This window comes from Wolffia australiana, chromosome 7 (assembly GCF_029677425.1).
Source record: "Wolffia australiana isolate 7733 chromosome 7, ASM2967742v1".
Classification (NCBI taxonomy): Eukaryota; Viridiplantae; Streptophyta; class Magnoliopsida; order Alismatales; family Araceae; genus Wolffia; species Wolffia australiana.
In genome coordinates this window covers 4,074,644-4,098,540 of record NC_135841.1, presented here as the reverse complement: position 1 = coordinate 4,098,540, position 23,897 = coordinate 4,074,644, and the positions used below count along the sequence as shown (strand labels likewise).

Here is a 23,897-nt window from a genome sequence, read left to right as displayed (position 1 = left end):
ATTAGTTAGTTCACTATTCTTTGCAATTTAAGCTAGTTAAAAAACATAATCTTAAATAATTTTAATAATATAGTACTCCACTCACCCTCAAGGAAAGATGCAAAGAGATTTTTATGAAATTATCTATGGAGTTCAATACTTGGAGTTAATGTGGAAGCGTAACTCATGAAACAATACTGGTTGGATGTTAAGAGGAATGCTTTGCAAAAGTCATTTGTGAAATTCATGTAGGGAACAGAAAGACAATACCATGGGGTACCTGATTGTAATATAGTGTGAATATTTTATGAAATAAGTTGTGCAATGCATAAACTTAACTCTTACACATTATTAGTAAATACAACTTCATGATGAAATATGAGGATGAAGTTCTCCCACATATGAGCTAATTATAATACTGGTGGAGAATAATTGTCATCATATGAATCTGGAACATATAGAGTCATCCTTGTGATCAAGGAGAGTACTTGACATTAAGGTAATGGAGTCAAAGTTAAGCTTAGACCGGATGTAACACTTAGCAAACATAGAATATACTTTCATTTAGAAAATCTATTACAAACATCTCCAAAGGATTAGCTCTAGCTAATGGGTGTGATGAACTCTCAAACTTGGTTTATAGTGACGAAAATTGCCAAGTGATTATAAGTCAAGTCCCTAGCTATTTTAGGTCTGGTCCATTCACTAATAAGTGACTAAGTCAATAACGAAAGTTAACCCACCCTAATCCTCTCTACTTGACCATATTCTTTTCCTCCCTCTTATTGATCTAGAAAGGCATCTAAGGAACCCATAACAATTCTAAGCTCAAATACACCTCATGTTCTTGAAGATACATACTACTGATAGAACTCTCTAATGTAACTCTTATCATGCAAGCCTTCATTCACACAAGCCTCTTGAATGACTTAGGGTACGGTTAATTGTCTGACCCTAATCTGTCATTTTAGTTAGTACTAATGCGCAACATGGATCATTAGAGAACATATTCTCAAATATCTTCAATACCTTGTCCAGGGATTTGTTGTGTCTTCTTGCTTGAGTCAATCTTCTATAATACCAAGGGAAAAAATCCATCTTCATCACTCAATCACAAGGGATTTATGGCATTTTAGTAGTTTTTAATTAGCAGTTCATACCCTACAAGATCACTAGTAAACATTGAATTATTGTTTTTGCTTAATAGCTCATTATTTCAAGTACTTGTCAATCTTATGTAACATATCGTATTTATATTTTAATGCTTCACTGAAAACACACATCATTAGTATCTTAATATTATGATACTTAGATGCTTATTCATAATAAATTGGTTGTATATGCATTTTATCAAGCCTAATATCATTAAATCCATTTTACGAATGATGTGTTGAATTTTTTGAATGTTGAAGTGTTTTTATGGTTTTTTTACATGACATTATGATTGAAAACAATCTTTTGAGTCAAAACATGAGTTTTGTTGAATTTGTTAGCATTATATTTACAAATATATGTCATTTAGTTGGAGTATACATATATATATATATATATATATATATATATATATATATATATATATTTGTATTTTTTGGCTGTACATTAATGTATTTTTGGATTTCATTTCTGATGTGCCACATGTTTGTTGGGTTCTAAAGGCCTTGATATGGATGAATAAATAAAAATAGTCCGTACTGGAAGACTTGAACAGAAATCGAACGACATCAATAAAATATGAAACAAAATACCTGTGCACGGATCGCATCTGTGATTTTTTAGATCCCGGAGTGAGACGAGTCGAGCTGCTCAAATATGCAGCCCCTAGACGTATCCATGTGATTCTTGGCATGTCGAATCTCCTCCTCGTTGATGAGCCTTGTTCTACCTCCACCGTCATTGTTACATCGTTTGGATTGCATCGGGCATGTAGGGGGTGTTGGGAGAGTGGAGAAGAAGGGAAAGGGCATGGGTGAATTTTGTTCAGGGCCTTCCCCTATTTATACTCTGTGAGTATTTTTCATAAAAACCCCCAAAACTTAAGTATATCTTCCTTCGTTCAAAAGGCCATTTGCGTGTGACCCTTTAGGCCTATGTATCAGGCTAGTTAATGACTCCAACGGCCCAATAACCTTTATTGGCCTTCCAAATTAATTAACTATATCATCATATAGATTAATTAATATCGGATCAATTTAACCCAATCGATAGGTTGAGTCTCCAACACGTGGGCTGCCAAGCTACACCTCATGCTCTATAAGATACAAAAGAGTAACATGTTCATCATCAGTTACTATGTACGTATAGTCCCTCATCCACTTGACACTCCTAGGACGACTTAGGCTATGGTCAACTATCAAACCCTAATCTGTCATATGAGTTAGGAATGATGCGTTTGAAAATCATCGAAGAACTCTTCTCTCGATATTTCACTACCTTAGCCAAAGACTTCATCACATTGTCTTCCTTGAGCTGCCACCTCTTATACCAAGGGTGGACGATTTCATCTTGACCACTCAATCGTCTTCGTGAACTTCTTGATGCACCCGAAGGTACAACCGTAGGTCATAGTCAAAGTACAACCGTCCATCTACAAGACGTCTTTGTAGTCTCAAGTCTATAGATCACTTACACAACCATGACGTGAATCAACCTAATTGATAGTTTGGTATAATAACATTCAGGTATTCATACGGATCAATCCAGTGAACTCTTTCCACTAAAGAGCACCTACTATCTATCGTGAGTGTCTCCATACTAATGGCTACGGGAACGGCCATATTCATCATATGAGTGAGGCTAGATAGTGTTATTCTATCCGGATACTCACGATAAATAGTGGGTGCTCTTTAGTGGAAAGAGTTCGCGATAGATAGTGGGTGCTCTTTGATGTCCTCCTCGCATATACTTCAAATAGGATTACTTAGAACACATGCTTAAAGACTAGTGAAAAACTCTGTATTACATTCTCATCATAATTTACTAAGTCGGATCATGTATTCATTGAAACTTCATTATAAGTGTCACACACGCACTTTAATGAATATGCTCTACCAATGAACATGAATCGAGATATGGAATGTGTGATTGGCTTGCTGACCTCATATATTTCCATCAAGCATTTATGTGTCTGACAAACATTGGAGGTTTTTAAGTGCACTGACACATAGTCATGTCACATGCCCTCTTTATGTTATTATAAAATTATATTGTTATTCCCATTTTGTATATTTCTTTTGCAAGGATACATGCCTCAAGGGGAGCCATCGATCAAGGATGATGAGGATGAAGCTGAGTCAATCATTGCAGTGCGAAAGACAATAGCCTAAAAACAAAGTGACAACACTTATGAGGACAACTATAGACAAATCTTCTAATTAAATCAACATCTAGAAATTGTCCAACTTCAGGGCTTGATATCCAACAATCCAGATGGTTGCTCAAGGTGAAAATTTGAGTGTAGCTTCATCTTTATTTCCTCTACTCATCTGTATATTGGAATATATAATTTGAGTCCTATCTCTATAAAAATATCTTTAAACTCACTTTCTCCTAGGGAGGCAAATTGAAAGAGAGTTAGGTTTTGAAGTTCCATCAAGGGTATTCTTGGTGTCTTGAGTGCATGGAGAAGGTCAATAAACAAGTTGGGATGCTGATCTTGATCAGGAAATTGCCTTGATTCTAGAGAAACATTGGGATATAAGGTAATTCTCTTCCCTAACATTCATCCATCTTCAACACATCCACTTTGGTAGATCTATACCATCTTTCTCATTACCATCCACCTTCATCCATCATCTACATTGTCACAATCTCGTCATGTGTTCTTGCCTCCCCTTAAGGCATAAACCCTAAACAACTATCTTCTTCCATGTACATCCTCACTCATCTCCTCCATCCACCATCTCCCCGCTATGTCTTCACATCTCTTTAACCCTCATTTCCACTCATCTGAACCATGTAATATCATCTATGTATTCACCTATCTTGAACCCTCATTTCCACTTATCTTAATTACATCATCTCACCTATGTCTTATCTTACACATCTTCACATCCTAGTTAAGTACTTTACCTGCCATCTCATATCACTGTTCCAACCACATCACTACATCTTACTCTATATATTTCCCTTCTGCTCCTAGCTGAAATCATTATCTTGAGACAACAAAATCCCTAATATCCATTCCGCATGGAGATGGCATGTACTCATCCACTAACTAGAATTATTACTTGAGTATCAATTTCTAAATTTCTTTGATTGAATTCAAATCAACAAAGACGTAATTATCCGCCTAGATTTGAATTTATCATTGAAATTTTAGGTCAAGTTTTTGAGGCATTATTTGTTTATTTTCATATTTTAAAAGTACAGGTGTTAGGGAATTAAAAATTACATATTCTTTTCAAATTTCAGCCCATAGGCGCAAGCCGTAAGCCATTGCAACAGTTATAGGCAAGCAAGCCAGAACCACAACACATAGCAAGAAATAGTTATAGCCATAAAAAGAAGCATCACATGCGATGGATGACTACAAGACAACACCACCGCACCTAAGAGAGGTAAACAATGTCAAGGTTCCAAGGGTGCACATGTGGGAGACGTTCTTTTTTTTGAATTCAAAATAAGTTTCCTTTGCGTTCAATAACTTTAATTTATCAACATAATATTACCCAATTTTAATTTTAATTCCATTGTCTCAATATAGGTCCTAAAATAACTTTCCAATTTAGCTATTTTATATAAGTATGGCAAACAAAATATTAATGAAAATTTAATTTTTTTAGTTTGATGAAGTCAGTCAAGCCAAATCAATAAAATCATATAATTTCAACTAAAACGTGGTCAATAACTTATGAAATTTATGAATAGGAGTAATAAGATTCATAAAACGAATTTAAAAAGGAAGCAAGTGCCTACAAGAATATGAAATGATGTTTGAATTAAATAAAAATGTTATTTTATTATATATCAAGTAGCACCAGTTGGGTTTACTTTATTGTAACTTCATTTATTTCTTTTAAATATGAACTCATGAAAATGTTTCAATTGCCTATTTTCATAATATTTGATTTGAATATAAGATCAAGATATTATGGTATTGATAACAATTTGTGTTAGACTCTTATACACCTCCTCAACTTTAGGTTCATGATACCATTCTTGACCTGTATTTTTTGGACCATAAAATTAATCTCATGCTTACAGATTAAATAAATCATCATAAGTTCTAAAAATACCTGGTTACTTTTATTTTTTGTAGGCATCACTTATATAATTATATACCTCAAATTACAAATAGATACTCTCATGAAACAGATGATTGCCATCTCTTTAGAGACAATGCTATTTCCCAAGATTACTCTAGTACAAATGATATTCAAGAAAAAAACAAAAAAAGATCTCAGATCATTTACATAATTTCTTGGCATTTGAATTTCACTGATTTGAATAAAAGCTAACAATAAACAGATAAATAATCTACCTACATTTATAATTAAGAAAAATATTTTTAAAAAATGATCTGAGATTCCTAGACCCTAATACTCAGTTTTTTCCCCAAGATGTTAAGGATCCACTTGATCATCCTTGTCGCTATTACATGTTTATATTTTGCATTTTCTTAAATTAAAAGCTAAAGAGAAACTAAAAAAATTCAAGGCTTATCAAATGTAGATAGAGACGATTACATTAGTGGTAGGACAGTATTTATAGAGATTACATTACTCGCATAGAATAATTGCTCTATGAAAAAAGATAAATGATATGTTTGTCAGTTTACATTGAATATGAATATCAAACAGTTTTCTGCTAGAGATTATTGCCTATTTTAAAACCAAAAGAAACTCAACATTAAAACCAGGAAGATATCCAAATTTGACCAATATTAAGATGAATGAGGAAAACAAACCTGATGCCGGACGTCGTCAAGACGTCGTCCGGTCGATACCGAGGGTAGCGGCTCGGTATCTAATCAGGATCTCGATCAGACGACTACGATCAGCGTCGTCCGAACAATGCAAATGGACAGGTATGAATGATGACGATAATGCGTGAAAGCCCTACTATGGTACGTGCGTGCGCTGAGGTGCGGTGTTGCCGTTCCAGAGAATGACGGGATCGCTTCTGGTGAGGTCAAACGGACCTCCCGAATCTCGCCCGAGAGGGTCGAGGGCGAGTACGTCGCCGAACGGGGATACCCCGCTGGTATGCTCACACGCGTCGGGAGAATCCGACTCGTACTGGGCAGGTAAGACTCTCGTATAAATTCGTCATTTTCTCGACCTGTCTCGCTCACCTATATCTAACCCGAGCACGGAGGAGGCAATACGAAAGTGCACTGAAGTAGATAAGAGACGTAAAGAGCAGGGGGAAGGGGTACCTTCGTCGCGCTGGCGACATGTTTCTCGTGTCACTGAGGTCCGGAAGACGTCAACGGTGGGGCGCGGTGTCGAGGGGAAGCGGGCGGCGACGGGCGATTGCGGAGTGGTCTGTTGAATGGGATGGGTGCTGGACGCAGGGTGAGCGCCGGAACCAGCGCGCGGGGCGTGGGGCGGCGATCGGGCTTGGCACAAGGGCGGTGAGGGGCGCCGGGCGCGGCGTGGGCACCGAGCACAGTTCAGCCGAACGGGCACGGCCGTGTGTGCGGGCAGGGCGATGGCGGGAGCGGTGGAGTTGCGCGGGTGGAGGCGTTGTCCCGCGCGGTGGCGACGCGGGCGAAGTCCGCAGCACGGGCTGAGCGGCAGAGCTGGGCCGATCGCGCCGCGCGGGCGCTGGCAGCAGTGCACGAGGCGATCAAGCGTGGGCTCGCGCGGCAGCGTCCGCTCGCGTTGGCGTCGGCTGGCACGGGCGGCACTTCACGGGCTGTATGGCAGCGACGTCGGCCGGCAGGCAGCCGGGGCGGACGGGGACCGGTGGAGCGGCGCGCCGTCGCGTTCTGTGACGGGAACGGGTCAGCGGCGATGGCGGGGTCGCCCGAGGCAAGGACAAGCCTGTAGCCGTCAGAGGCCGATCGGCGGCGCGCGAGGCCCTGGCGGCGGGTGCAGACGTTGGACGGCGGCGGACGGGTGACGACTCCTTTCTTCTCTTCTCCTTCTTTCTCTTCTTCCTTCTCTTCTTCCTTCTTCTTCTTCCTTCTTCTTCTCCTTTCTTCTTCTTCCTCTCACGAACGTGACTCTTGGTCTCCCAAACGTTATAACTTTCAAATGAAAAATCAAGAGTGTCTTTATATAGGAAGTGTGAAATGGGCCCCCTTAAACAACAAAGGGAAAAAGAAAAAGAAAAGAAAAGGGAAGAAAATAAAGGGGCTTGTAAGGCCCACTAAGGTAGGTGGGAGGGGAAGATATCCTCATATGGTTCTTCCCCTCGCTGCAACGACAAAACGATAAAGATGGAAAGCGATGACGCGAAAATAAGAAACAAGTAAAACGATCCGAAGGTGGCGTGTCATCGCGCCGTATATCTGAACCTGGGGTTGCGCGTCGATGCTGCGGCTCGATGATGGTGCTGGCTCCTCGCGTGACGACCCTGCGGTGTCGGACGGTGCCGCGCCATCAAAACCACATAAATTTGTTACCATTTCACCTAAATAACAGTTTCAGCCTTGAATTTATTCCTCTGCTCATCTCCAATATAAGAACCAACTTGCAGATATGAGTTACAATGTATGTTTTGAGAATTTCAAACTTTTCTATAACTTTCAGGCTTATGTTATTTATGCTCTGTCCAAAGGGTGGGTGTTTTGAGCATTTGGGTGTATACTAATCTTTGTAACCCTTATGTAGTCAAGAGTGCACCAAGTGACATTAGAGAATTATGAGAAAAAAAAATCAGCATTTATTTAGTTGTCTGGACACAGAGAATCCTAATGCAATGACCAAACATCATATGAAACACCAAAAAAATTAAGTTTTATATCGAAGTAGAGAGTTAATTCTTCATGCATCAAGTATTACGAGAACCCTATAGTCTAGGAGGAGAAGCCAACTATAGTACAGACAATAATGTTTAAAAGATAGTATAGACATGTAATATCTTATTTTTTATTTCTTGTTTCTTGAGAAGGGTAAACCTTTTCAAAACCTCTTAAGGGAAATAATTTAGTTTTTGAATTCTTTATGGTTTTGGATTTGAAAGATAAAAAAATTTTGAATTTGAAAACGGAACCTTTGTGGGCTTTAATGGAGCAGCATAAAAATATGTAGGCATAATCTCTCTCACATCCTTCTATTGTAACTATTACCCTTTGTTAGACTGGTTTGACATAAGAACTTCTCATGATATCGTCACAAATTCCAATCAAAATTAATTATTTCCTCTTCAACACGAGGTCAAAACATAGTTTCTTGGACCTGAACCATAATTCAATAAAAGTCAAGATGCTGCTTTTAGTTTCTCTCTCTCTGCCTCTCCCCCCCTCTCTGTATCGCTTCATTGCGCATGTCTTTCTATCTCTCTTTCTCTCATCGCGCTCTCTCTCTCTCCGTTATTTTCTGTCTCTCACTTGGTTGCCCTTCTGTGTTTCATTCTCTATCTTTCTCTCTCTGATACACAACCAGACACTGAGACACTCGATATTTCCCTACTTCCTGTTTCTCTCTCTCTCTCTCAGCCGCGTTCTTTCACTGTTTTTCTGTCCCTCTCTTTGTCACTCGCACTCAGAAACAGCCTCACTCTATTGCAATTTTCTATCTTTCTCTCTCTCTGTCTCTCTTTGTTTGTCTCTCTCTCTCTCACACACATCTCGCCCTTGCTCTCTCTTTCTCACTCCTCTACACCTCCCTCTCTCTCTCTCTCTTTTCTCCCTCACTACTGTCTCCATCCCTCTCTCTGTCTCTTTTTTCTCTCTCTCACACTCTCTCTATGTCTCTCTTTTCTCCCTCACTCCTGTCTCCATCCCTCTCTCTGTCTCTTTTTTCTCTCTCTCACTCTCTCTCCCCTCCTCTCTCTCTCTCTCACTCCTCTCTTCCTCCTCTCTCTCTCCAAGCATATATCTCTCTCTCACTCCTCTCTTCCTCCGCTCTCTCTCTACGTATATATATCTCTCTCACTTCTCTCTTCCTTCTCTCTCTATGTATATCTATATCTCTCTCTCCTCTCTATCTCTATCCATGTATATATATCTTTCTCGCTCCTCTCTTCCTCCCTCTCTGCCTCTGTCTATGTATATATATATCCCTCGCTCCTCTCTTCCTCCCTCTCTCTGCCTCTATATATATATATATATCTTCCTCTCCTCTCCTTCCCTGTATCTCTCTTCTTTCTCTCCCTCTCCTACCTCCACCTCAATCTCTTACTGTGTCTCTATGTTTTCTCTCTCTCCTTCTCGCTTCTCTCTCTGTGTCCTCTCTCTCTCACTAACGTTTTCTCGCTCGCTATCTCTCTCTCTCTCTCTCTCTCGTTTCTAGTCACGGGGTCACTTGAAAAGTCTATCTTCTTGCAACTGGGCGCGTGTATCGTTGACCTTTTTAATGCCCAGCATCTTCCTGACAAACATATAATCGCTGTTTGTTCTCATCGGTCTGAATTTCCAGAAGCTTCTCTCTCTCTCTAGATCTCTCCAGTTTCTCTCACCACCACACGTGACTGCCCTTACTTTGTTCATCTCTCTCTCTAACATGTGACAATATTGGTTATTCCTCCACTTGTTGCCTACCCATCTCTCTTTTCTCTTTTCGCTTTCATTCTCTCTCTACGTCACATGTGACTGCCTTAAAAAAAGGAAAAAATGTAATTGCCTATCCATCTCTCTACGCGCTCTATTCTTTTAATCTCTCTCCTTTCCATGCAGTATCACGTGATTGCATCTATGACATGCTTATCCATGTCTCTCTCTACATATCTATTCATCACGGTAATCTCTTTCTCGTATCAGTCCCTGTCTTTATTGGTAGTTCTTTTTCCATCTTTATCTCTATCTCCACCCTATTTGTATCTCCCTTTCTCTGTCTGAACTCGAAATGACAACTGGTTATAGTATATATTAGGTTTGATATCCAGACAGTGTGAATACAATGGGATCATGATTACATGCTTCTCCGGGAAAATCCTCCGGGCTTTTATGAAAGAATATTATTTAATAATTAGTAGGTGATTTTGGAATTAATCATCAGATCGCGCCGGCGTTGATAAGGCTGAAGATCTGCTGTATCGAGCTTGCCATGTCCTCTGCGGTGAACCTCACTTCACCTGTTATCTGATCATGTTCAAAACGATGGAAATTCTATTAGCCTTTGTTCCTTCGCCATCTCTCTCTCTACACAATTTTATATCTACGTCTGTCCCTCTATTTATGTATCTAATAGTCAAACTATATCTCCACTAGTCTGCTTATCTGTTTTCATATTGATTAATATATCTATCCATCCATTCTTCATATTAAATTATCAATGTATACATATATCTATCCACTTATCCAGCTAGTCCATCCATCTATCATGCTACCAATGTATCGTTTTTCTGGCTTTCTATCCATCAATACGTCCATCTATCACGTCAAACTATACATCTATTTTTTCATATCCATTTGAACATCCATTCATCTATAATCCATCAGTCTCTCGTTACATATACAGACATAAATACCGTTTTTTCTTATTTATTTCTTTCTGTATATTCATCTTTTATCTGAGAATCTATCAACCTATAAAAGCATGTCAATCTATCAACGTACCTACCTATCAATATATCAATCCATATAATTACCTGTCTATACACCCGTCCGTCCATCCATCCCCCTCTCCATTTATCTAAATAGCTATCCATCTAAACACCTATATATCTATCTACATGCACATCTATGTATCCATAAATCTATGTCTTTATATCTCTATATCTATTTATATTTCTGTATTATCCATCCACCTTTCTCTCCATTTATCTGTCTATAAATCTACATATCTATATATCTATCTATATACATATCTATCCATATGTAAATCTATCTATCTTTATACCTATTCATCTATAATACCCATCTATCTATCTTTATCTATCTTTATACACATTCATCTATAATACCCATCTATCTATCTTTAAACCCATTCATCTATAATACCCATCTATCTATCTTTATCTATCTTTATAACCATTCATCTATACTACCCATCTATCTATCTTTATCTATCTTTATACCTATTAATCTATAATACCCATCTATCTATCTTCATACGCATCCTCTATAATACCCACCTATCTATCTGTAAATCCATACATCTTTATATCCATCCATCCATCTAGCGCTTTATTTATCCATCTATCTAGCTATCTTTATGTCTATATATCTATCAACATCTATCAATATCTATCTCAAGAGGGTGAAAGAAAGACGCACCTTGACATTGAAGGAGTAGAGGACGGTCTGCTCAATGGTGGTGATGTTGGTGTGGAGAATGTTGAGCTGCAAGTCCTCCAGGGCGGCGATCGTTCTGAGGAGCTGCCCGGGCCGCCGGCGGGACAAGATCTTGATCATGGCGTCAAAGCCGAGCACCTTCACCTCCACATCCGCAAGGCACGACTTGCTCTCCGCCGCCTCCTCCGCGGTGGCACCGTCGTAAGGCAGAGAAGCTTTCATCTGATCGCCGCTACCGGCGAAGAAGGGAGGCAGAGTAGTCTGAGCTTCTCCTGGCGGCCTTTGCGGCTCTCCGCCTCCCATTCTTCGCTGTTTCTGAGATTCTAAGCACTGCAGGAGCTGCTCTAGTTCTCGCACGAAGTCTATCGCTCCGCCGATTATCGACGCTTGATCTCCCTGCGTTCGAAGAAGAAAAAGGATCAGATGGCGTCGATGATGGCGAAGAGGAGCGATAAAAGTGCGAGAAAATGGTGACGATGTATAGAAAGTGTAAAAGGAGTGAGAAGAAGAAGAGTAAGAATACGGATGATGAGATGATGATGATTATGATGATGGTGATCATGGCGATGATGATGGGTAGGATGAAGATGAAGAACGAGGAGAGGATGATGGTGATGATGATGAATGAAAAGAAGTAGAAGATGATTATGAGGAAAAAGAAGAGGATGATGGTGATGATGATGAATAAAAAAGACGAAGAAGATGATGATGATGATGAAGAAGAAGAAGAAGAAGAAGAAGATTATTATGCTGGTGAATAAAAAGTAGAAGATGATTATGAGGAAAAAAGGATGATGGTGATGAATAACGAAGAAGAAGAAGAAGATGATGATGATGATGATGGTGGTGGTGGTGGTGGTGACGAAGATGAAAACGATGATGATGACGATGAAACAGAAGAAGAAAAAGGCGATAATGGTGAAGCAGATGAACAAGGAGAAGAAGATGGTGAAGAAAAGGATGAAGATGAAGAAGAAGATGGTGAAGGAGAGGATGATGATGAAGAGGAAGATGGTGAAGAAGAAGAAGATGGTGAAGAACAGGATGATGACGATGAAAAATAAAAATGAAGAAGGAGAAGATTATGACGACGACGATGATGATTAGACAGAAGAATAACAACCAAAAGGAGGAGGAGAAAGATAATAGTAGGAACATGAACACCACCGCCAACAACAACAACAAAACAACAACAGAAAGTACAAGAACAACAAGTAAAAAGAGAAGAAGATTAACAACGATTCAACAACAACAACAAAAATACGATGAACAACACGGTAAAATCCCCCTTACCCTCTGAACATATGAACTGGGCATGAGAGATCTAAGCACGCGGAGATGCTCATTCATCTGCTTTCTCCTGTTCCTCTCCACAGCAATATGAGTCATCCTCTGAATCTCCACTTCCTCCGTCGTCTTCAACGACCTCGGCCTCTTCCGCTTGCTCTTCCCTCCTTCCATAACCTCTCCTCTCTTGCTTTCCCCTCCTCTCCCACCTTCCTCTGAACGCTCCATTGCGGGCCTTTGAAGGTATTTGTCTTCTACGGCGATCTTTGATTGGTTGAAAGCGAGCTTTGGGCCGAAGTCCGCGAACTGCATCACCTCCGCGAAGCTTATTCTGTCCAGCGAGATTTGCCGCTGAGGTGGCGGATCTTGGGCGAAGTCTGTCATCTCCATTCTTCCCTCTAAATTGTCTCTCGGTCGTAGTAGTTGGTTTATTTCCTGCTGTTCCAGGGAGTAGTCCAGAGGTCCGAGATTGTTCTGCGGTTGGAACGCTAGCTACAGAGAGAATGAAAGTTAGTGACAGAGATATAGAATATAGAGTGAAGATGAAGAGGGATGAGGAGGAGAAGAGGAAGAAGGAGAAAGAGAAGGAGAAGAAGAAGAACAATAAGCTGATGATGAGGAGGAAAAAATGAATAAAATTTTAAGGGAAGAATTAAAGAATTATGGCGAAGAAGAAGAGGAGGAGGATGAAGAAGAAAATACGAAGAAGGTGATAAAAATGATGAAGAAAAGATGAATAAAATTTTAAGGGAAGAATTAGAGAATTATGGCGAAGAAGAAGAAGAGGAGGAGGAGGGGGATGAAGAAGAAAATACGAAGAAGGTGATAAAGATGATGTAGGAAAGATGAATAAAAATTCTAGGGAAGAATTAGAGAATTACGGCGAAGAAGAAGAAGAGGAGGAGGACGACGAAGAAGAAAATACGAAGAAGAAGAAGAAGGTGATGACGATGATGAAGAAAAGATGAACAAACTTTGAAGAGAAGACTAAGAGAATTACGACGAAAAAGAAGGAGAAGAAGAAGATGAAGAAGAAGAAGAAGATGATGATGATGATGATGATGATGATGAAGAGGAAAATACGAAGAAGAAGAAGGTGATAACGATGATGAAGAAAAGATGAACAAACATTGAAGAGAAGGCTAAGAGAATTTTGAAGAAAACTAAGAAGAGGATGATGAAGAAGAAGAAATACGACGAAGAAGAAGAAGGTGATAATGATGAGGAAGAAAAAATGAACACCATTTTAAGAGAATGATAATAAAATTATGATGAAGAAGACGAAAAGATGATGATGAAGAAGAAGAGGACGAAGAAGAAGAAGAAGAAGAAAAGAAATAAGAGGAAGAAAAGAAGACGGTGGGAAAGAATAAGAAGAAGAACGCCGAGTAGGTTCTCCTACAGTTGAAACACCAGCTAGAGAGAGGACAGAGAGAATGCGAGAGAGACAGAGAGGGAGACAGAGCTAGAGAGAGAGAGAGAGAGAGGCTTACCGGGTAGTTTTCGCCTGCTTCTTTCTCCATGGCGGTGAGCTTGGTTAGAGAGAGAAAGCAAGAGAGAGAGAGAGAGGAAGAAGAAGGCGACGGAGAGCGCCTGGCTGTTTCTCTGACTACTCTGCTAAAATGGAGGCATTGGTTGACCTTTCTTTTTGCCTCCCATGGGAGGAGGCCAGTCCAAGAGAAGCAGACAGAGATCTTGCAGGTGCAGTCAGACAAGAGTTTTTTTTCTGCAGAATCTAGAGAGAGAAACAGGAGAGATGGGTTTGTAGTAAAACGAAGTAAGCAGAGGAGAGGAGGAAGGAATTGAGAGAGAGAAAGAGAGAGAAAGCGAGAGAAAGCGAGAGAAGCGAAAGATGGGTTTGTAGCAAAACGAAGGAGAGTAGAAGAAGAAGGAATTCAAAGAAAGATAGAGAGAGAAGCCGGAGAGATGGGTTTGTAGTAACCCGAAGTAAGCAGAGGAGAAAAAGAAGAAGGAATTGAGAGAAAGAGAGAGAAGCGAGAGATGGGTTTGTGGCAAAACGAAGGAGAGGAGAAGAAGTAGGAATTCAGCGAAAGATAGAGAGAGAACGAGAGAGAAACCGGAGAGATGGGTCTGTAGTAAAACGAAGTAAGCAGAGGAGAAGAAGAAGACGGAATTGAGAGAAAGAGAGAGAAGCGAGAGATGGGTTTATAGTAAAATGAAGTAAGCAGAGGAGAAGAAGAAGAAGGAATAGCGAGAAAGATAGAGAGAGAAAGAGAGAGAAGCGAGAGATGGGTTTGTAGTAAAACGAAGGAGAGGAGTTCAGAGAAAGATAGAGAGAGAAAGAGAGAGAAGCCGGAGAGATGGGTTTGTAGTAAAACGAAGTAAGCAGAGGAGAAGAAGAAGAAGAAGAAGGAATTGAGAGAAAGATAGAGAGAGAAAGAAGAACGAAAAGAACTGGCAGGGAATGAAAAGGCTCTGGTTTTGAAGAAAGGCGGTGATGGAGCCTGATTGCATTCATTAGGAGCCGCCATGACATTCCCCCACCTCTCTCTCTCTCTGTCTCTCTCTGTTTTGCTATTTATCTCTCTCTCTAGCTATTCGTCTCTCTCTCTAGCTATTCGTCTCTCTCTCTAGCTATTCCTCTCTCTCTCTCTAGCTATTCCTCTCTCTCTAGCTATTCGTCTCTCTCTAGCTATTCCTCTCTCTCTCTAGCGATTCCTCTCTCTCTCTCTCTAGCTATTCCTCTCTTTCTCTAGCTATTTCTCTCTCTCTCTCTAGCTATTCCTCTTTCTCTAGCTATTTCTCTCTCTCTCTAGCTATTCCTCTTTCTCTAGCTATTTCTCTCTCTCTCTCTAGCTATTTCTATCTCTCTCTCATCATCCCAGATGCCCTTTTATTTATGCATTTCACATGTTGTTTCAACGCTCCTCTCATTTTCAACCATCACATGATTTCCACCGTCCTCTCTCTAAACACTTTCACCATCAATTATGATAATGCCACTTTTTTTATTTTAAGATTGGTAAATCCTTTTCTTTCTTTGGCTCACTATCAGAGTGATGTTACAGAGTATCAGTGTAGTTCGTCATTTTCGAAAAATATTGATGTATGATTGGCTTAAAGTTTCTTAAAGTTTGGTGTATGTTAATGCCACTTTTTTAATTTCCATATAGGTAAATTCGTAGCTTTACCTCTCCTGAAATTAAAAGAATTATTAGTTCAGATGTATGATTGTCTTGATGTTTATTAAAAAAAATTAATGAACATGATGCAAGTATGCTACTTCAAGTGAAATTATTACTGTGTTTATTCCCTGACAGAGCCCACAGTAACCAAGTCAATCTGGAAATAACGTGGCAAAAAATAATTTTCCACAGTTTATCTGTCCAAGAAGAATAGTATATTAAAAAACAATTTTCATGCCATGCTAGGAAATTATTGCATTTATCAGATCTTAAAACTGGATGAAAAGTCTTATCTCAAATAAGATTCTAATTGGCTAATCATTACTTCAAAACTTAATCACCTTTGCAGGAATCTAAAATGAAGCCTTTTATTTGCGAGATCTTCTTATTCGAAAACTACAATTTTTTTCGTATTAGGAAGTAAAACGTTTGTAATGAGACAGCTTTTAATTCTAAACATTATTTACTAACAATAAATAAGTGTTAAATATTATTTCAGAACAGATTATGACTTTCAGAAATTTAATGAAAATTAGATAATGCTAGGAGACATTTCCAATTTCATACAAACGAGTCACACTAGAGTACATGTAAGTTCTTATTCATTGTTTGAAAGTGAAGTATATGTTAAATATTATTGCAGAACAGATTATAACTTTCAGAAATTTAATGAAAATTAGATAATGCTAGGAGACATTTCCAATTTCATACAAACGAGTCACACTAGAGTACAAGTAAGTTCTTATTCATTGTTTGGAAGTGAAGTATATGTTAAATGTTATTTCAGAACAGATTATGACTTTCAGAAAATTAATGAAAATTAGATAATGCTAGGAGACATTTCCAATTTGATATAAACGAGTCACACTAGAGTACATGTAAGTTCTTATTCATTGTTTGAAAGTGAAGTATATGTTAAATATTATTGCAGAACAGATTATGACTTTCAGAAATTTAATGAAAATTAGATAATGCTAGGAGACATTTCCAATTTGATATAAACGAGTCACACTAGAGTACAAGTAAGTTCTTATTCATTGTTTGAAAGTGAAGTATATGTTAAATATTATTTCAGAACAGATTATAACTTTCAGAAATTTAATGAAAATTAGATAATGCTAGGAGACATTTCCAATTTGATATAAACGAGTCACACTAGAGTACATGTAAGTTCTTATTCATTGTTTGAAAGTGAAGTATATGTTAAATATTATTGCAGAACAGATTATGACTTTCAGAAATTTAATGAAAATTAGATAATGCTAGGAGACATTTCCAATTTGATATAAACGAGTCACACTAGAGTACAAGTAAGTTCTTATTCATTGTTTGAAAGTGAAGTATATGTTAAATATTATTTCAGAACAGATTATGACTTTCAGAAAATTAATGAAAATTAGATAATGCTAGGAGACATTTCCAATTTCATACAAACGAGTCACACTAGAGTACAAGTAAGTTCTTATTCATTGTTTGGAAGTGAAGTATATGTTAAATGTTATTTCAGAACAGATTATGACTTTCAGAAATTTAATGAAAATTAGATAATGCTAGGAGACATTTCCAATTTCATACAAACGAGTCACACTAGAGTACATGTAAGTTCTTATTCATTGTTTGAAAGTGAAGTATATGTTAAATATTATTGCAGAACAGATTATAACTTTCAGAAATTTAATGAAAATTAGATAATGCTAGGAGACATTTCCAATTTCATACAAACGAGTCACACTAGAGTACAAGTAAGTTCTTATTCATTGTTTGGAAGTGAAGTATATGTTAAATGTTATTTCAGAACAGATTATGACTTTCAGAAAATTAATGAAAATTAGATAATGCTAGGAGACATTTCCAATTTGATATAAACGAGTCACACTAGAGTACATGTAAGTTCTTATTCATTGTTTGAAAGTGAAGTATATGTTAAATATTATTGCAGAACAGATTATGACTTTCAGAAATTTAATGAAAATTAGATAATGCTAGGAGACATTTCCAATTTGATATAAACGAGTCACACTAGAGTACATGTAAGTTCTTATTCATTGTTTGAAAGTGAAGTATATGTTAAATATTATTGCAGAACAGATTATGACTTTCAGAAATTTAATGAAAATTAGATAATGCTAGGAGACATTTCCAATTTGATATAAACGAGTCACACTAGAGTACAAGTAAGTTCTTATTCATTGTTTGAAAGTGAAGTATATGTTAAATATTATTTCAGAACAGATTATGACTTTCAGAAAATTAATGAAAATTAGATAATGCTAGGAGACATTTCCAATTTCATACAAACGAGTCACACTAGAGTACAAGTAAGTTCTTATTCATTGTTTGGAAGTGAAGTATATGTTAAATGTTATTTCAGAACAGATTATGACTTTCAGAAATTTAATGAAAATTAGATAATGCTAGGAGACATTTCCAATTTGATATAAACGTGTCACACTAGAGTACTTGTAAGTTCTTATTCATTGTTTCAAAGTGAAGTATTTGTATTTCACTAGTTTCCATACACATTTATAAAAAAATCTAGGCAAATGTCGCAGCAATATTTATTTTAAAGAAACAAGTATACATATTTTTTTCAGGGTCATTTTAACTGACAAGTGAGAGGGTGTTAATTTTCAAAATACACTTTGATATAGATTCCTTCAGTTTATTATTGATCAAGGAAGATTTTTATCTCTTTAATTGTTTTATAAGATGAATAAAAATAAGTTATTAAAAAACTTTCATCAAAGTTTATTGTCAATCCTTCTAAACAAATTAGCCAAGGCCCAATATCAAGCCCATTAAGGCCCAATATAGGCCCATTAATGCCCAATATTTCATATGTTGTACTATATAAACTTCTTAGAATTCAGAATTAGGGTTTGAACAGAAAATTTTAGGGCAAATGTCTAGCCGCGGCGAGAGCGGCGATCGTAGCTCTTCGGCGGTGTCATCCGATAACAGTTACGAAATGGTGGAAGAAATTGAAGTGGATTCATTATCTTCGAGTTCCAGAGGCGTTCGTAGGTATTTTTGCGACTTCTGCGGCGTCAGCCGATCAAAGAGATCCTTAATCATGTCACACATGATCTCCCACCATCAGGTGATATCAAGCACCGTTGAATTTGATTCATTCCTGTGCTAAATCGATGTTCTTTGTGTTGTTTCGGAAGTAATCGATATATGATTTCAGGACCAGCCTGAGCTCTGGAGATATTTAGGCGACGGCGGAAGCGAGGAGAAGTGCTCGGAGTACAAGTGTACCGAATGTAGCGCGAGCTTCCGGAAACCGGCTTACCTGAGGCAGCATATGCAGAGTCATTCCCTTGAGGTCGTTATCATTGACTATTTCTGCTATTTTTGTGCTCCTTTTAACCCCAGACACATGGGAATCACGTTATTTTTGTTCAATCCGTTGTTTTTAACTAGTTTATTACACGGTCTACGGATCAAATAAAGTTTTATATCGTTCCTATGGGGGTCAAGAAGAAGGTTTTCCATGAATTTGGTCGAAATCGGGGGCTATGTCTTCCGTCAATTTGGTCGATTTAACCCCTTGAACATGGGCATCGCTCAATTTTAGCTCATTCATTCGTGTTTAACCAGCTGATTACTCGGTCATCGGATCCGAGAGAACTTATTTATCGTTCTATTGCGTCATAAGAAGTTGGTTTTGCAGGATTTTTTTTTTCATGATGATAATTATGAAAAAAATAAACATTTGGCGTGAAGCATTGGATCCCATTTATAGAACTCCAAAATGCCAGAGGCTGCATCTCCGACCTTGACCGGATTAGTAGCAGGGTGGGGGACCTCCTGCGAAGACCCATCAAGCGGGCCTCATTCACGTGTTGCCCTACTGAGGTTTGTTCACTGGAAAGTTAATCGCGTGATGGGCAGATGTTATTTTTCTTATTTTTATTCTTGAGTTAATACAATTTTCAATATAGTTAACATCCACCATATCATTGCAGAGGCCATTTGTATGTCCAATTGAAGGTTGCCACAACAGCTACCGAAGGAAAGATCACTTAGTCCGCCATCTGCAACATCATGAAAAGAAAATCTTTGAATGTTCAGTTAATCTTTGTGGTCGTCGGTTTGCCTCAGAAGAAAACCTGCAGGGACATACGAAGAAATATCATCATGATGAGAATGATGTGGATGATGTTGATGATTGCAGCTCTAGTGATGCTCAAACTGAAACCATTAAACGCCATATTTGCTCTGAGCCAGACTGCGGAAAGAGTTTTAAGTACCCTTCACAGTTAAAGAAGCACATGAACTCACACGGTATATCTATCTTCAATCATGACCGTTGAATTTAGGGTTTTGATTTCTCAGCTGACGGGTAATTTTAATCTAGTCAAACTCGATTACGTGGATGTGATCTGCATGGAGACGGGTTGCATGCAACACTTCAGCAGCGTTGAGTGTCTTAATGCACACGTGCGAACCTGCCATCGTTACGTCCAGTGCTCAACTTGTGGGTCTCAGCAGCTGAGGAAGAATTTCAAACGGCACGTGCGGATCCATGACAAAGAGTCTTCTGGGGAGAAAATCAAGTGCCCGTATCCGAGATGCCTCCACACATTTGTCACGGTAAAAGTCTGCAAATATCTTTAATTGACTCATATAACTGTTTAGTTTAATAGTTTTTAAGTTATAATTGGTATTATCTTGTGCAGAAGTCGAATCTCGTCAAGCATATAAAGGCTGTCCATCTTGAACTGAGGCCCTTCATGTGCCGATTTCCCGGTTGTGGCCAGAGATTTCCTTACAAGCACGTGAGAGATAATCATGAAAAATCTGGACTCCACTCGTATGCCGAGGTAGCTACTACTTTCTATTATATAGGTAACCAGTGTTTGAGAACAATGGTTAATTCAGACGATTACGATGTCAATTTCGTTAATTGTCATTTAATTGAGGTGGTTAGAAGACAATTGTCTTCCTTGTCATCGATGTGGGCAGGAGACGATGTTGATTTCGTCTCAGATGACGAATCTACTGCTCTTCCTTGTCTTCTCGTCTTCGGCATCAATATTGGCTTACCTTACAATGGTTTCATCTGTTATCCCAGACTTGTCTCTTGATTTATGTTTTCTATTTTCAGGGAGATTTTCTGGCGGTTGATGAGCAAATCCTTTCTAGGCCGAGAGGCGGCAAGAAGAGAAAGGTGTTGCCTGTAGGTTCGTTGCTGAGGAAGAGAATTGCCGCCGCCCCTGGCGATATCAACTCCAAAGAAGATGAAAGTCCATGAATAGGATCTCAAATATGCTCTCTTCATGTAAGTTTTTGATCGCTGGGTCTGTGTAGAATCTTGGTTATATCTCCCAGAACAGTATGTAAAGTTTTTATATAGTGCATTAAGAAGAATACCAACCTGCACTGTTTTTTGTGTAGTTGATATACCATAGATAAGGCTGGTGGTCGGACAATAATTTTTTGGGAAGAGGAAAACTTGAAGTGTGTAAAATATTATTTTGTTCCTGAGAACTCATTACCCATTTCCAAAAAATAGCGACGCCTATTCTTGGAAATAGTTTAATTCGATAAATGGGTAATCCTTTTGTGGAATACAATGTCACTACAATGCAAATGGTCTTCGTGATAATCGATGCATTAGTAATTAATGTTACTGGTGTACTGAATCAAACTATTACTGATGCATCTCAGTTACACTGTTGATATATCTGAAAGTTTTGCACTAGCAAGAAACTATATTTACTTCATCATTATGAAGTTCTGAATACGTATTGAATTGTTTAAAATTTTAATTTCAATCCCACAAGGTTCTTAGAAGAACATATATATAACTATTCAAAAGCCAATTCAGTGGCCACTCATCTCAAATTTTGATTATCCATTAGACCCATTTGAAATTGATGAACAATATAAGAGATCGACAATGTTATTTTTGTGGGATTCATGGCCTTGATCCACTTGATCTGAAACCATAATTGGAAAGTGGAAAGCATAAATGAATACGATATTGATCCACTTTATTGTGCAGCAAAAGCATAAATCCAAAGTGCATCTTAAAATCACAATCAAAGATGATCACATCACTTGGCATGTTACAACTTGCACATCCATGGATTCCTCATATGAGTCTATTCATCCCTTTCATATGTCTGGCCTCTAGACGTATCACACAGTCTTTTTGAATGATAGATATCCTATTCATTCTCACAAAATTGTATAGTAAAAAATTTGAATGGATTTCCCTACCATCCAGTCTCACCAAAAGCAGCACTTGGAAGAGAAAGATAAGAGAGCGGAGTGTACTCCAGAATGTTTCTCATGGGAATAAAAAAAGACTTTCCTGCTCTATTTTTTCATAAAAGTCCATAGGAAAAATGTTTCACAGTGGATTTTTTTTTAACAATAAAGAAGACCACCGGACACCAGTGGCCTACCTGCTATCATTAACGATAAAGATTTTGTACAAACAAGGTACAATCAAACTCAAAATAGGCTATCCTCTCCCTCCACCCCAAAAAATTTTATGCGCCTCCACATCCTGAGCGGCATTCTCTACTGAAGCCGCCCTCCCGTTAAACACTACCTCGTTTCGATGCAGCCATATCTTCCAGAGCACTGCGAGCAATCGGTCCCAATCAAGTCAGCTTCCATGTCTCCCGTCAGAAACTGAAGCCCAAAAGGCCTCGTCCGAGGAGATATCCACCCCTGGTAAATGCTGCAATGCCCAGACGCCCTGTGCGAATTGACATGTGAAGAACAGGTGGGAGCAATTTTCCTCTCCCCTGTCACACATAGGGCAGCAAATGGGAGCCGCAGGGCTCCATCTCCGTCGATAGACTCGTGTGACCAGCCTTCGACGCCTCAACAACCAACTGAAGAACCGCACTTTAAGGGGGACTTTGCATGTCATCAACATATGGCAAGCCTAACTGGTCGTCTCGTCGTCTCGAGCTGTTCCTCTGAGAGGTTTTCAAATATGCATCATTCACCGAGAAGGACGACCCCCGCCATATCCAGCTGTCACGGGAATCAACTACCGGTCTGAAAGGTAGAAGTGACTCTTGCAGCTCCATCAGCTCCCCAAACCATGGCTCTGATAAAGCTTCTGTCAACATAGGGACCCAAGCCTAATCCCAACATTCCCTGACCGTGGCATCTTTATTCCTCGCTAAAGTATAAGTTCGAATGTCAACAAATCTTATGTATGTGACCCTCTAGGCGCATGTATTGGTACAGTTAATAACTTTAATAGCCCAACAACTTTTCTTGGCCAACCTTATTAATCAACTATATTAAGACATACATTAATTAATCAAAGATCGATTCCACATAATCGAGAAATTAACGTTCCAGCCATGAGGTCCCAGCTACACATCGTGCTTAAGAAGATACAGACTAGTATGTCAGATCCCTCATGAGACCTTTACCGTAATTAGTTATTTTGTATGCCTAATCCTTTACTCGTGCAAACTTCCAAATGACTTAGGGTTAACCGTCAAAAACTAATCAGTTATTTTTGTTAGAACTGATACATGGGAAAAATCACAAGAGAATACCAGTGAAATTTTCAATACTATGGAAATGGATTTCAACTAAATCTTCATCCTTGAGTCATCTCCTCTTGGACCAAAGGTAGACAATCCCATATTGACCACTCAATAATTTTACTGGACTTCTTTCTACATTTGAGCTAAAAGTGATTAAAGCATCATGGGTCGAGACTCATAAGTCGTTGTCAAAAAATGACTGCTTCCATCCACAATGAGTCGTTAGTATTGAATGTATAAATACCAAAAAAAACCTGACTGATTTTAGGTATAATACCATTTTCAGAGTCATACGGATCAATTAAGTCAAAGGAGCACTCACCATTTATTCTTAGTGTCTTTACAGTAACGACTATTTAATCGTGTGTATCCATCATATGGGAGGGACTAGACAATACTATTATTTTACCTACTTTGATATCGTTCTTGGGTATTATTAGAATAGGAATATTTTTATGGGACAAGGCCAAAATGGAATTGCTACACAAAAAATGGTAAAGTTGAGGTAGAAATTTACTACACAAACAATCAAGTAAGTCTTAAGGTAATGTATCATTCACATGTTCACATAATAACTAAATCTAGAATTATATTACGCTCAAGATTAGT

The 23,897-nt window shown here is 38.5% G+C and overlaps 2 protein-coding genes and 1 long non-coding RNA gene across 3 annotated transcripts; 1 reads left to right on the top strand and 2 right to left on the bottom strand.

The window, feature by feature from the left end:
• Positions 1 to 5,673: 5,673 nt before the first annotated feature.
• On the bottom strand, positions 5,674 to 7,153 carry LOC144705546 (uncharacterized). Its single transcript, XR_013582058.1, has 2 exons — positions 6,356 to 7,153; positions 5,674 to 5,798 (listed from the first exon to the last, which is right to left on the bottom strand). It is a non-coding gene; the product is annotated as an uncharacterized LOC144705546 (long non-coding RNA).
• A 2,771-nt stretch (positions 7,154 to 9,924) lies between these two features.
• FMA (basic helix-loop-helix (bHLH) DNA-binding superfamily protein) lies at positions 9,925 to 15,128 on the bottom strand. Its single transcript, XM_078579021.1, has 4 exons — positions 14,104 to 15,128; positions 12,617 to 13,102; positions 11,306 to 11,719; positions 9,925 to 10,168 (listed from the first exon to the last, which is right to left on the bottom strand). The coding sequence occupies exons 1-4, from the start codon at positions 14,131 to 14,133 to the stop codon at positions 10,082 to 10,084; spliced, it is 1,017 nt and encodes a 338-aa protein (XP_078435147.1). The 5' UTR covers positions 14,134 to 15,128; the 3' UTR covers positions 9,925 to 10,081.
• A 3,520-nt stretch (positions 15,129 to 18,648) lies between these two features.
• Positions 18,649 to 21,138, top strand: TFIIIA (transcription factor IIIA). Its single transcript, XM_078577637.1, has 6 exons — positions 18,649 to 18,856; positions 18,947 to 19,084; positions 19,728 to 20,046; positions 20,120 to 20,355; positions 20,442 to 20,585; positions 20,870 to 21,138. The coding sequence occupies exons 1-6, from the start codon at positions 18,659 to 18,661 to the stop codon at positions 21,014 to 21,016; spliced, it is 1,182 nt and encodes a 393-aa protein (XP_078433763.1). The 5' UTR covers positions 18,649 to 18,658; the 3' UTR covers positions 21,017 to 21,138.
• The last annotated feature ends 2,759 nt before the right edge of the window (positions 21,139 to 23,897 follow it).

Bases quoted from the DNA above. Each gene is read 5' to 3' on its own strand.
- FMA (XM_078579021.1), bottom strand. From the start codon at position 14,133: ATGGAGAAAGAAGCAGGCGAAAACTACCCG. The intron at 13,103-14,103 runs GTAAGCCTCTCT...TTCTCTCTGTAG, and splicing joins AAGCAGGCGAAAACTACCCG to CTAGCGTTCCAACCGCAGAA. The intron at 10,169-11,305 runs GTGCGTCTTTCT...GAACATGATCAG, and splicing joins TCTACTCCTTCAATGTCAAG to ATAACAGGTGAAGTGAGGTT.
- TFIIIA (XM_078577637.1), top strand. From the start codon at position 18,659: ATGTCTAGCCGCGGCGAGAGCGGCGATCGTAGCTCTTCGGCGGTGTCA. The intron at 18,857-18,946 runs GTGATATCAAGC...ATATGATTTCAG, and splicing joins ACATGATCTCCCACCATCAG to GACCAGCCTGAGCTCTGGAG. The intron at 20,047-20,119 runs GTATATCTATCT...ATTTTAATCTAG, and splicing joins GAAGCACATGAACTCACACG to TCAAACTCGATTACGTGGAT.